Source organism: Lupinus angustifolius, chromosome LG11 (genome assembly GCF_001865875.1).
Source record: "Lupinus angustifolius cultivar Tanjil chromosome LG11, LupAngTanjil_v1.0, whole genome shotgun sequence".
Taxonomy (NCBI): Eukaryota; Viridiplantae; Streptophyta; class Magnoliopsida; order Fabales; family Fabaceae; genus Lupinus; species Lupinus angustifolius.
Genome location: NC_032019.1, coordinates 35,735,261 through 35,748,575, shown reverse-complemented (window position 1 = coordinate 35,748,575; position 13,315 = coordinate 35,735,261). Strand labels below are relative to the sequence as shown.

Below are 13,315 nucleotides of genomic sequence, written 5' to 3'. Positions count from 1 at the left end.
CCCATTAAATAAAAGGGGAATCTATAAAAAATCCTAAGTTTTTTTTTCTAGTGTCATGAACTATGAAATATTTTCTTCTTCTAAATGTCCCTTTATTTGAAATGTGTCAATATATCAAGATAATATTAAATTATTAGCAGGATTATACTTACAACAATGACAACACAATACAACTAGGATAACAATGAATAAAACCAATTTGATATTTGTTTGAAGCTTAACTCATTATTTAGTTCGATAAATTTAGTTCATGAATAATGAGTGAAAAATGAGCTAAAAATTAAACTAATTAAATAAACGAATGAAACGTAAGCCAAATATAGTCTGATTCGTTAGATACATATATAATAAACAATGTTACTTGATGTTATGAACTGAGCCAATCGAGCTAATGAGCTGAACCAAATATTTCATGAACTCTTAGTGAATCAAACCAATTCGAGCTAGTCAAATAGAATAGTTTGCAAGCTTCAATCGAGTTAGAAACAAAGTTCGTTCGAAGTTGAGCTGAGTTTCGAGCCAAATGAATTGCTATCGAGTTGAACTCAAATTCGACTTGTTTCCAGCCCTAAACACAACAATATATGTTAGTCAGCTCTGACGACCAGAGGAAACTACCTTCAAAATACAAGTCGATTGAGAAGAAAAAATATGTAATTTTTTTTAAAAGATATCAATACAATATTATTGACATATAAAAAATGATAAAATAAAAAATAATGACATGCCACTCATAATTAAAATAGAATATACTAGTTAGAAATTTCACTATTAGTTATTTAACATCATCTCTATTAAGGAACCCATTTCACCAAAAAGTTAAAATGTAACGAGTAATAGAGAGAGAAAATTCACGAAATATATAAAATTTAGAGTTTTTATACGCATTTCTCTTAAGAAAAATACATTGTTTAATAAATATAATTATTGTATTTATATAATGTTTATTGTGGATTTTATTAAAAACGATAAATATAAAAATTAACAATCAAACCAGTCTTAACCAAGTTACATGGAACAAACAAATTATTAAATATGTAATATAAAACCAACCAATTATCAATATCTCATGGGACAAAATTTGAAGTTGAAAATGATTGGATTGTTTGAAGTTTGACCATAATAATGTAAGAAATTCATTAATTTATTTGGAAGAATACTTGTGTGAAAACAAAATCATATAGAGACAACAACTAATTAAATTTAACCTTAAAAGAAAAATGCCACGTGGCAACTAATCTAGAGAAAATAGGGTTCATAAGATGGTGATTTTTCTCTTCCATTTTTTGTTTGCAGGAAACTGGGTGAGGAGAAGAGAGAGAATTTCTCTCTCTCTCTCTCTCTCTCTATTCTTTGTGAACAATAACAATAATCTTGATTTGGGTATTAAGGGTTTGGATTGAATCAACAAATATGAACATGATGAGAAGGTTAACAACCATTGCTTCTGGGAGAACTTCCATTTCATCAGATCCTGTAAATTACACTATCTTTCTTTTTTCCTATTAAAAAAGTTTTAATTTTTATCACTTGTTTTTTTTATTTGTATGTGTTCAAATGTTTATCCCTGAAAAAGTTTTAATTTTTTTTCATAAGAAATGAACTTACTTTGATTTGTATGGGTTAAAATGTTGAATGTTGTTACTCATTATGCATAACATTTTTTTTATCTATTTTCATAATATTCTTCTAAAAAATTTTAATTTCCTGAATTTTCATGGGTACCCATGTTTTTTTTTTGGTATTTTTTTGTGTAATTTTAGATTTAGTTGTTTTTTTTCTATGTTTGAATTTTTTTTATAATATGACTTTGTATGTTTTGCCTCTCATTGTTTTATTGAAAACACTTGTGGAATGAGGTCACTGATTTTCTAAGCTAATGAGAGTATAAGCCTTATGTAAAGTTTGACATGGTTGTGCTGTTGTAAGTGTTCTAGAAGTTTGGTTAGTTAACGAAACTCGGAGTTTTGTTAATTTCGTTGCTCATTTGCTTGGTGGTGTTAACATAGTGAATATCGGGCAATGTTCGACTAGTTGTTTGTTTGCTTATGGATAATATGATAAACTTAATTAAGTGGGCAATTTAGGAGAATGGTGTGTATTATGGAGTTTCAATTCGATTTTCCCGTTTTATATACTTGTGTAAAGTACATTCCCGATTGAATTGTTGAAATTCGAATTGTTTCTTTTTTAGGTAGGGGATTCTATTACCAATAATAAAAAGTTTGATCAAGAAAACGAAGGAAAGGTCAATGAGGAAACGAATCCTGTTGAGAGGGACGACAAAGATCAGGAGCAGCACGTAGATGCATCGAGAGAAACTACTGTTGGAACTATTGTAGAGACAACTGAGAAGTCAGGTTATGTCCAGCTTCCAAAAGAATCAAACGAAATGAAAATTAGAGATGAGAAGTGCAAAATCAACAATGATAAGGTATTTATTGTAATTTTTTTCCGAGTTTTCCTATTTCGATGTGTATGTTACCCATTACTGTGATACTTCTATAAATGTGAAATCATATATAAATATCATTGCAAAGCACATATTTACTTTGTCATAATCAAGATATCTTTTAAACAAGTTACTTTAATAGTGATGTTTCGTGAACCTGAACTTTTTACGTGCAATTTATAATTGTTTTTTGGCAATTGATTTGTTGGAAGCAGGATATGGAGACGGGTGTTGTGAATGGTAATGGAACAGAAACGGGTCAAATAATTACAACTACTATTGGTGGTCGAGATGGACAACCGAAGAAGGTGGTTTCCTTATTATTGTTCTCATGGGATCCTTATTTGTTTTTCTATTTCCTCACTCCTGAATCTTATTGTCGTGCTTCCTTTTTATGGAATAAATGTTGTGCGTTTAATGTTATAAAAAATGCTGTGCATTTAATTACTTTCTTTTCGCCTCTCTCAGAAAATCTCATATATGGCAGAACGTGTGGTTGGTACTGGTTCTTTCGGTGTTGTTTATCAGGTACTTATATTTTTTGCCGTATTTTCTTACATAGGAATGATCCTTTGGTCCACTGTTCTATGGGCCTATCACTTTACTTTCTTTGATTATCTAAAATGCAGGCTAAGTGCCTTGAAACTGGCGAAGAAGTCGCAATAAAGAAGGTGTTGCAAGACAAGAGATATAAGAATCGGGAACTACAGGTTATGGTTATGCTTGACCATACTAACGTTCTTAAACTAAAGCACTGTTTCTATTCGACAGCCGATAAAGATGAATTGTACCTTAACCTAGTTTTGGAGTATGTGCCTGAAACAGTCTACAGAGTTTCTAAGCACTATATTAGAATGCACCAAAGCATGCCTATCCTTTTAGTGCAACTGTATATATATCAGGTACGTCTATAAAGTGACGTTTTATTTATTTATTTTTGGCTGTTCACTCTTTTTGTAGAATTCTAGTTATTTGCTTTGAGCTTGTTACTTTTGTGCTTTTATTGATTGATCATAGAAAAACACTATTGCAGATATGTCGTGGCTTAAATTATATGCACCATGTCATCGGTGTTTGTCATCGAGATATCAAACCACAAAATCTATTGGTAAGATTTATTCTTCTTTCCAAACACAAATAACGAATATTTTAATTCTGTTACTTAAATACCAACAAGACGTTGGTCTAGTGGTGTAAGGCTCTGCTAGATCCCTAGGATGATCAAAAGGTCAACAATTCGATTCCTGGGAGCAATATTTGTTGGGAGGGGCAGCCGCACACTCCGAAAGGGATTAGTTCTTTACCCAAAGGGTGAGGGAATACCTTTAGTAATACCAAAAAAAACCTTAAATCCTATCCTGGACCAGCATTTTTATGTTCTAGATGATGTGCTATGTTATTATTGCTTAGAAGAACATCAAGAGACAAAGTAAACGGTACTGCGTAAGTCATTTAACTGGTGATTTGTACCACGAGGAAGGATTTAGCGGATATTGTTGTCAATAAAAAAAAATGTACGGAGTAGAGTGGTTTTTTCTCTTCATTGTAAATTGTAATATGGTTTTTTGATAGCAATTATTTTAACACATTATATTGCTTAGATGCCTTCTTTATTGTACCAAAACATATTAAACTGACATGTGCTGCATATCACAGGTTAATCCCCAGAGTCACCACTTAAAAATATGCGATTTTGGGAGTGCAAAGAAGCTGGTATGTTGTTTTCTTTTATCGGTTTGAAAATCTTATGATAGTGTGTCGGAACTTATGATATTATTGCACTTTTAGGTGCCTGGTGAACCCAACATATCATACATATGCTCGCGGTATTATAGAGCTCCAGAACTTATATTTGGGGCAACCGAATACACAACTGCAATTGATATTTGGTCTGTTGGATGTGTTTTGGCTGAGCTACTTCTAGGCCAGGTAAGAGTTTATAGTTATATTAACTCTCTCGGCTTCTCCCTCCCTCTCTTATATCTAGAGGGAGTATTAATATCATTGTCAAAAAACTAAATTTCCTTGAAGTTCATTTTGTGAGAGAATTCGTAGTTTCTTATGTTTTGTTTGGGTGATATTTGCAAATATATTGCTCTCTAATTTAAGTGGATTCTCATTTATCTGAAAATTATTTACGGCTTTGGTTTCTTTAGTCCTCAAACCCTGAAATAAGTAAACATGCATCGAACTTATTGCAGAAGTGCTATGTCCTAATGTTAGTTGTCCAATAGATTTTCCTTATCTATTTTACTTGTAATGAGATGGTTCCTTTCCCGGTGACCACCAAGTAGATCTTAAAATAAACGACGCATTTTCTGATTGATTCTTATCTATGACTATGTTGTGTTATTTGCAGCCGATGTTTCCTGGAGAGAGTGGTGTTGATCAGTTGGTGGAGATAATCAAGGTAGACGTTTGTTCTGTTATTTGTCCTTTTGCTTTATAAGTTGCTGCTTCTTGAAAGTTGTATTTTCTTGGTTATGGTTCTTCCATCTAATCATAATTATGTACTGTAGATCCTTGGAACACCAACCAGAGAAGAAATAAGGTGCATGAACCCGAATAATTACAATGAATTTAAGTTTCCTCAGATAAAAGCGCACCCATGGCACAAGGTTAGTGGTTATTTTCTCCCAACCTGCCCCTAAACTATATAATCTATAGTTTGTAAAGATCTGACTGAATAAGTAACATCCAGGTTTTTCGCAAAAGGATGCCTCCTGAAGTAGTGGATCTTATTTCTCGGATGCTTCAGTATTCGCCAAATCTACGATGCACTGCTGTAAGAAACTTACTTTGCTTTTAGAATGATACCTTCTAGTCTTCTACATTTCAATTGTATATTCCGTCACACTACAATTGTATTTATAGTTTTATACACACGCAGTTGCATGCACACACATCGAGTAATTAAGACGAACGATCTCTGCATGTGATTGTCATATTTTATTGAAAAAAAGTTCTGATATTTTATCCATGCTTGTACTCAAATATTGGTTACAAAAGTTAGGAAGATATTGAGTTCTGTTTGATTAATGATTTGTTTACAGTTGGAAGCATGTGCACACCCCTTCTTTGACGATCTTCGAGACCCGAAAGTATCCTTGCCTAATGGGCGGGCAATGCCTCCTTTGTTCGATTTCACACCTCAAGGTAAGGTGGTGCTAAACTTGCCTTTCTCGGTTAAATTAACATTTCGCTGTTGCTTATATTACAAACAACACAATGCAGAACTGGCAGACGCACCCGATGAGTTGCGTCAACGTCTCATTCCGGAGCATGCAAGGAGTTGAATTGATCATATCAAGCATTGTAAATGGTTTTTTGATGGATAGATACCCACACCAGTAATGCTAACTATATAACTTCTATAAATCCCAACATTATGCAACCTCTTCATCAATGTAAAGACCCTTTGGATGAATATCAAATGAATAATTAGGACTACATGATGAAAGGGTTGCATCTATTTTTAAGTAGTTCATATAGTCATGCACATTTGTACCATAAAGTGGACTATGTGGAACCATTAGTAAATTTTTCTCTCCCCCAAATTCTATGTTATTTGTTCATTGTAACAAAGTATCAAGTGTATGTATAGAAAATGAAGATAAATTGTTCTGCTAAAAAGTTAAATAAGGAGTATGCATTCTAAAATTTACACCTGCATGTTAATCACTTTCACTTGTAATTGGAAATGGCAACTTCTCTCCATTAATTGAGAAAACATTTTCTAAAAAGTGACACAATTTAGCAAATTACCTTTTGTGAATAAAGAATCTAAGCCTTGGTCAAAACTCAAGTTAAATTTATTAATATTAAGTTTGCTAACATGAGTCAAGTTGTTTTCATAAATGATATGTTAGCATTGTACTCAAATGTTTGAATTAAAAACCCAGATTTTATTATGATCACACATTTTGATTTCAATACTATTTTAGACAAATTATATTATTTTGTTTTTAAAACATTTATTGTATTTTCTCTCTCTTTACATTTTGTGAAGGTGTAGAATGTTTTAGTACAGTTCCAATTGAAATTTTTATTTCTGAGTGTATTGTTTAGTTTTCACTTAATAATACTGAGTCAGAATATTCATCACAAAGGGAACCATGTCTAAATCAAACATATAGTTTTTAACTAGTTAAGGAATAAAAAATTTATTGAAAAATAGTGAAGGTAATCAAAACAAGATATGTATAAAACCTTGGTAGTAGTACAACAAAAACAATTGTCCCATGTATCAGTTTCCACTTGACACTGGAAGAGGAACCAGTAACAAGACAACAACTACTACAAAAATTCCTACCAATAATCTCCACAAGAACATTCTCCTTCTTTAAAATGATGAAAACAATTTGAATCCCTCAATATTATACGACGATTGAAAGCTGCCGATATATATTTCATAGCAGAATGGCAATCTCCACAAACTCGGAGATTCTTGAATATCCGAATTGGTGCAGATTGTGGAGAGGCAAGTAATCCAAAAGCAACAGCTAGCTTCTCACTGTGATAAGCAAGACCAACCTCCTTTCCCTCTCTATCCATGTCATGCAAGGAAAAATTCATATCTGGAACATAACCAGACTCCTTAATTCTAATTATAATTTCATCGATCTTTGAATAAATGTCGGCTGCTCTTGGATGCCCTCTATCTTCAGAAATGAATGTATGCACTCTGCTGTTTATCTCAATCCAGCTGCATCCAGGCTCCTTTGTTATTCCTTTCGATTTCATCAACTTCCGAATTTTCGCAGCACCATCCCATTTACCAACTGCAGAATAAATGTTAGACAGCATAACGTATGGCATAGCATTCATAGGTTCCAACACGAAAAGATTTGTGGCTGCCCTCTCGCCCAATTCTAAGTTTCCATGCACTCTACACGCAGCAAGGAGTGCCTTCCATACAGTTGCATCTGGTTTCACATTCATTTGATTTAGTAATTCTTTTGCCTCGTCGAGCTTTCCTGAGCGTCCGAAAAGATCAATCATGCAGGCGTAGTGCTCAGCGCCAGGTTCTATTCCATAAACCTTACTCATTTGTTGAAAATAAACACGACCGTCGTCCACAAGACCAGCATGGCTACAAGCAAATAATAATCCTATGAATGTGATAAAATCTGGTTTTGTGCCACTTGAAACCATAGCATCATAAAATCTTAAGGATTCTTTTCCTTTACCATTCTGTGCATAACCAACAATAAGAGATGTCCAAGTAATTACGTCCCGAACATGCATTGAAACAAAAATGCTATCAGCATCATCCAAGCATCCACATTTTGCATACATTGCTACCAGAGAATTCTCTACTGATAGAGATGACCTTAGGCCCGATTTAATAAAGTCAGAATGCACTTGTTTACCAAATTCTAGTAGAGTCAGTTCTGCACAGGCACTCAGAATACTAGCAAAGACAACTTGGTCTGGCCTTACCCCTGCAATCCTCATGTCACAAAAAATCTTGACCGAATCTTCATGGGAGCTATTTTGAGCATAACCCGTGACGAGGGAGGTCCATGAGATGACATCCTTCTCAAGCATCTTTTGAAACACTGCATATGCACAATTCAAGTCCCCGGTTTTGGCATACATGTCAACAAGAGCATTGCTAACAAGCTTATAATTCTCAAACCCAGTCTTGATTATCAAACAGTGAACAGATTTCGCATCGGTACTACCTACTATGCAAGAGTTCAGAACAGATGGGAATGTATAGTCATCAATCTTCATGTTTCTTGCATGCATTTTCTTAAACAAGAGCAGAGCTTCCTCTTCAAAGTTGTGTCTTACGCACCCAACTATCATGGAGTTCCACGAGACAACGTCATCATCCTCCATAGTTTCTAGTACCCTTTTTGCACCGCTAAAATCTCCACATTTTGCATACATATCAACCAAAGCACTTTGAACATATACATTACCTCCGAAACCACTCCGTACAATACAACCATGCACCTGTTCTCCAAAACAATGAGCTGAAACTGAAGAACATGCCGTCAATATGCTTGGAAAAGTAAACTGATTGGACTCAACCCCTTCTGCATGCATGTAACGAAAAAACTCAATTGCCTTACGACCATCACCATTCTGAGAATAACCAGTAACCATAGCAGTCCAGAGAACATGATTTTCCTTATCATATTCCAATCTTTTGAAGAGAACCTCAGCTTCTGAAATGTGCTTGCACTTGGCATACGTATCAACAAGGCCAGTGACAACATAAACATTAGATTCAAATCCATTCTTTACCACATACCCATGAATCAATTCCGCATTTTGGATCAAACCCCTTGCTGAACACATCCTCAGAATACTTCCTAAAGTGTACTGACTAGGTGTATGACCCTCCAACCTCATCAACCTAAACAAACGAAAAGCTTCACTTTCACACCCGTGTCGACAATACCCGGATATGAGGGACGACCATGTGATAGAACTTCTACTTGAAAACCCATCAAAAAGTTCTTTTGCCTCAACCAATCTCCCTAAACTAACATAACCAGATATTATGGTGTTCCAAGAATATTCATCCCTTTGAGGCATTTTATCAAACACTTTCTGGGCATCATCGATTTGACCGGTTTTCGATAACCGGTTAAGGAGCTGATTGGAATGGTACGTGGAGTCATAAGATCCAGCAATGCTGGTGTGGATACAATGAATAAATGGCTTAAGCTTAAAAGGGTAGCATCGGTTGTGAGAAGATGCGAGAAATTTTGAGTTGAAATTGTGCATAACCAGTTGTGAAAATTGTGTTTCATTAGGCCAAAAATGGTGGGAAAACTTTTTGAGGAGTCTCTCCCTATAACGATAGAATAAGCACATGTACATTTACTGTCCCAAAACAGTGTATCATTCTAATAGCACATGGAGTGACACACATAAATAACAGATGTGCTCCCGAAACATAAGAAACTAATATCTAAATATTTTATTTATTAATAATTAGTTATAAATCACATATTTCAATTTCTCTTATAGATACAAAGATTTGTATAAATATATCATTAATAAAAGATACTCATTAAGTTTTATGATTATTCCTCCATTATTTTTTATACTTACATGAATCCTCTTGATTTATATAGGTGAGAGGAGTCTTACTATACTTGAGTGAAACTCCTCTTCGTTAATAAAGAGGAAAATTTGGAAGTCCATTTTTCTAGGTCGTGTTAATTCATCGTTATTTTAAATTACACTTTCACAACTATAATTGTGAGTATAATATTGTAAATTTGGAAGTCTTCATAATGATATCACAACCTCAATTGCTACTACATTAACCATTTTCCCACAAATTTCCACAATTTCCACATATAAATAATAATACAATCACTTCTAACCTATCAATGATTAAGCATTTATCTAATTAAGTTGGGCCAACTATATAGATTGAATATCATCATAATGTACTCTACAATAAATCATGTTCATTATAAAACAATCTTTCTTAATCATTTCCTTTATGATTTTCTTCGTCTCACTCTTCCTTTAGGAATTGAACTAACTTTCATTTAATCTTACAGTTTTACCATATTTTCTAAAACTACTCCAACTATAAGCCTAAAAGTTTTATATATTGTCAATTTATCATCTGTCATTCATATTTAATCATTATCAACTCTTCAAAAAAGTAATACAAATGAATGACGGATAATGTGTATATAAATCTTTACATTGACATTCCATTATAGTTTCTATCAAGGGTGGATAATTCATACTTAAATAATGTAAACAAAGGTTATTGTATTCTGTTTCTATTAAGAAAAGTTCTTTATAGCAATGCAATACTATTCAATTGATAACATTTATTTGAAATTATCAACATCATGGATATAAATCAACATGATTATTAGGAAGAACTTTGTATTGTAAATTGTTAAATAAAACTGCATAATGATCAGAAAGTTCATAACTTTGCAACTGGGGTGTTATAGAAGGTAGCATGAGCAATATAGATCAAAGTGCCAGTTTTCTTCAGTTTAAACTCCATTGCAATTACAGTCACATTTCTTCCACTCTTCACCACAGAGACATCAGCTACCACTTCTGACTGCACAAAACCATATCGCGATTATCCATTTTATTACGAATTTATGCATGAGAGTTAACGATACGAATAGGAATATAAGGCTGCCATGAGAGTTAACGATACGAATATGGTATATAAGAGTGCCATGAGAGTTACCGATACGAACAGGGTATATAAGACTGCCATGAGAGTTACCGATACGAACAGGATGGAATAGTAAGCAACACCTTCAGATTATTAAGAATCCGGAATCCCTAGTTCCGATATCTTATGGCTTAATGTTGTGAGGTGTCCCATTTATTTGAAGCCTAAAACTTAGTTTCGAAATGCAATTTAGGCTATTTCCCCAGGCAGCAAGATAAATCATTCTGAATGGATAAAATCCAAACAACCCATTTATCATCTACTGCTTTGCAGAATGATCAAAGCAGTGATGCCCTGCATGACAATAGAAAGAATAAAAAATTCATTGCACGAAACTCACATCTATCGGAGCGGCCGAGAGGTAAGACACACTAATTTCTCCAAGAAAAATGTCCTTGTCCTCAGCAACAACTGTTCTAGCACAAGCAGTAGACAGCACCTCAGCATAAGACCCAACAGATCCTCCATGTAGTGTTCCATAACTATTCTGCAACTCCAAAAAAAAAGAAAATAAAAATGTCCATCTACATTCATGTAACATTTTTTATTCACGATAATAATCAGAAATGGAAGACTCGACAGTCATTTAACCAGTATATTTCATGGCTCGAAAATCTTTCCTTACCCTCCGAGAATCAACATTTTTTTCCTATTCTTTTATAACATTGACAGTAAATAGCAAAGTTCATCATCCCTAAGAATAACACCTTAATTGATCTATATATTCATAATTACAATAAAATATGGTGAACTTGGCGCAACCGTAACGTTGTTGTTTCAAATCCAAAAAAAAAACAGTCTCTCGACTTAAAGAGAAGACTTCAGAGTCATATAACCAATATATTACATGGCTCCAAAGTCTTTCCATTCCTCGGAGAATCAACATTTTTTTCCTATTCTTTTATAACATTGAGAGTAAATACCAAAAGTTCATCATCCCTATGAATAACACCTTAATTAATCCATTTATTCACAATTATAAAGGTTATTGCCCAGTGGCACGAAGTCATAGGTTCGAATCCTGGAAACAGTATCCACTTCCCGAAATAAGACAAGGGTAAGTACATTTACCCTGCCTGTACTTGTTAAGTGATAGTCTCGTGCACTGGGCCGCCGATGATTTATAAGAAATAAGAAAAGGGGTAGACATACACATGTAGGGGGTTTGACAGTAATAGTGGAAGAGATTCGTCCACGCTGAATATGATCGACCTTGATGAAACTTGCATAGAATTTGGAGTAGAAACCGCTGATGTTGCAACTCTCAGGAACTGTTTCATCAATACCCATTATTTTCAGAAAATCTAAGGTATATGAAGAAGAATAAGAAGAAGTGGAAGGTTTCACCGCCATTGTTGCTATCACTTTTTTGTTCTGAAGGATTGGAATTTGGAAGGAATTGTGTTATAAGAAACTTTTGTATCAGATTTCTCTCTATTTTTTAATGAATTTTTGTTGGTTACCATATGTATGGCACCGGAGATAACCCTGTCCGAGCCCAGGAATATCACAGGTACGTGAGGGCTAACTCTTTCCTTTCATGGGTCATTCCTTCTATTTACAAAACTCAAATTCGACACCTTACGAATCAAATATGTACAACTTGATCCAATGCTGTTGGTGTTTTTAAATGAATTTGGAAAAGGGTATCCAAGTTTTTTTTGGAAAAGCCAACAAATATCTAAATATACAACAATGAAAGAGAAAGAAGTTATTGTTTTTCATCTTATTTTTAAGGATAAAAAATATGATTTTATGATAAGTATAAAAATAAAAATATCACTACATGTTATCTTTTGTGTGGTATTAGCCTCTCCATTAATAAAAATGATTCTTAATCCGAAAGCTAAATGTTCTACCATGAAAGTTATGGTTTGGAGAATTAGTAATAATCAAACAAAAATAATAATAATTTTTTTAATTAACATGATGTATCTTTACCGATGGAGACTTGAGAGAACACGTAATATATGATTACAAATATATATTCATCGTTTGAATTAAAATTAGTATCTACTTGTGCAAATAGAGGATATTTGTGGCTACTAAATTTTTATTTTATTATATATATTTATAAATTAATTAAATATTGCTAGAGAGATTTCTTAGTTAAGTTTATAGTATGGAGAGGGTTCACATGCTAAAGAATATTTATGGAGTTTTAGAGCCAAAAGAAACTTAGTAGAGAAATAATATTTGTGTGGAGTTATTTAATATTTGTAGTTATTTGGAAAAATAGTGATAAATCTTTCTAAAAAATGATTTGACTTTGCTCTACGAGTGAACTAAGATAAATCATTATTGCATTCTATCCCTTGTTTTTTATTACTTTTCATTTGCTTAATATATAATTAATTGTGATTTTTTTTAATTTACAAATTATTTTCTAAAAACTAATACAAAAACACATTTCAACCATCATTTTTATGTTCATCACTTTGAATTTTATTAAGACTAGCGTGTTGACAGACATTGTCGTATCTGCCAACCCACTTTCCTATCATTTCTATTGTGTAGTTTGTATGTCAAATATAATATTTTGTGTTAAATATTTATAATATACTGTTGAGTTTATTCGATTGATGTAATAATTAAACATTCATATTCTACATTATAAACTAATAGTTATAAAGTAAGAAGAAATAGTTAACCAAATAATATAGAACATATATTCGGTG

At 33.2% G+C, this 13,315-nt stretch overlaps 3 protein-coding genes across 4 annotated transcripts; 1 reads left to right on the top strand and 2 right to left on the bottom strand.

Moving 5' to 3' along the window:
- LOC109360421 (shaggy-related protein kinase theta-like) lies at positions 1,254-6,009 on the top strand. 2 transcript variants are annotated; one of them, XM_019605316.1, is made up of 13 exons: positions 1,254-1,449; positions 2,195-2,434; positions 2,668-2,760; positions 2,921-2,980; positions 3,082-3,354; positions 3,486-3,560; positions 4,109-4,165; positions 4,241-4,381; positions 4,812-4,862; positions 4,972-5,070; positions 5,154-5,237; positions 5,506-5,608; positions 5,687-6,009. In XM_019605316.1, exons 1-13 carry the CDS (start codon positions 1,414-1,416, stop codon positions 5,746-5,748), a joined length of 1,374 nt encoding a protein of 457 aa, XP_019460861.1. In that variant the 5' UTR covers positions 1,254-1,413; the 3' UTR covers positions 5,749-6,009. The 2 variants fall into 2 exon arrangements, with proteins under 2 accessions (XP_019460861.1, XP_019460860.1); XM_019605315.1 differs by having other exon boundaries at positions 1,255-1,476.
- LOC109360418 (pentatricopeptide repeat-containing protein At2g03880, mitochondrial) lies at positions 6,642-9,254 on the bottom strand. The gene has a single exon (XM_019605311.1). The coding sequence runs from the start codon at positions 9,194-9,196 to the stop codon at positions 6,761-6,763; it is 2,436 nt and encodes an 811-aa protein (XP_019460856.1). The 5' UTR covers positions 9,197-9,254; the 3' UTR covers positions 6,642-6,760.
- LOC109360423 lies at positions 10,302-12,021 on the bottom strand. Its single transcript, XM_019605319.1, has 3 exons — positions 11,790-12,021; positions 10,978-11,124; positions 10,302-10,514 (listed from the first exon to the last, which is right to left on the bottom strand). The coding sequence occupies exons 1-3, from the start codon at positions 11,988-11,990 to the stop codon at positions 10,371-10,373; spliced, it is 492 nt and encodes a 163-aa protein (XP_019460864.1). The 5' UTR covers positions 11,991-12,021; the 3' UTR covers positions 10,302-10,370.

What these genes read in the sequence shown, in the direction of transcription:
- LOC109360421 (XM_019605315.1), top strand. Translation starts at nt 1,414, where the DNA reads ATGAACATGATGAGAAGGTTAACAACCATTGCTTCTGGGAGAACTTCC. An exon ending in CTTCCATTTCATCAGATCCT is followed by an intron (nt 1,477 to 2,194) that starts GTAAATTACACT and finishes TTTCTTTTTTAG; the next exon opens with GTAGGGGATTCTATTACCAA. An exon ending in TTGGGAGTGCAAAGAAGCTG is followed by an intron (nt 4,166 to 4,240) that starts GTATGTTGTTTT and finishes TTGCACTTTTAG; the next exon opens with GTGCCTGGTGAACCCAACAT.
- LOC109360418 (XM_019605311.1), bottom strand. Translation starts at nt 9,196, where the DNA reads ATGCACAATTTCAACTCAAAATTTCTCGCATCTTCTCACAACCGATGC.
- LOC109360423 (XM_019605319.1), bottom strand. Translation starts at nt 11,990, where the DNA reads ATGGCGGTGAAACCTTCCACTTCTTCTTATTCTTCTTCATATACCTTA. An exon ending in CTGTCAAACCCCCTACATGT is followed by an intron (nt 11,125 to 11,789) that starts GTATGTCTACCC and finishes TTGGAGTTGCAG; the next exon opens with AATAGTTATGGAACACTACA. An exon ending in TCTCGGCCGCTCCGATAGAT is followed by an intron (nt 10,515 to 10,977) that starts GTGAGTTTCGTG and finishes GGTTTTGTGCAG; the next exon opens with TCAGAAGTGGTAGCTGATGT.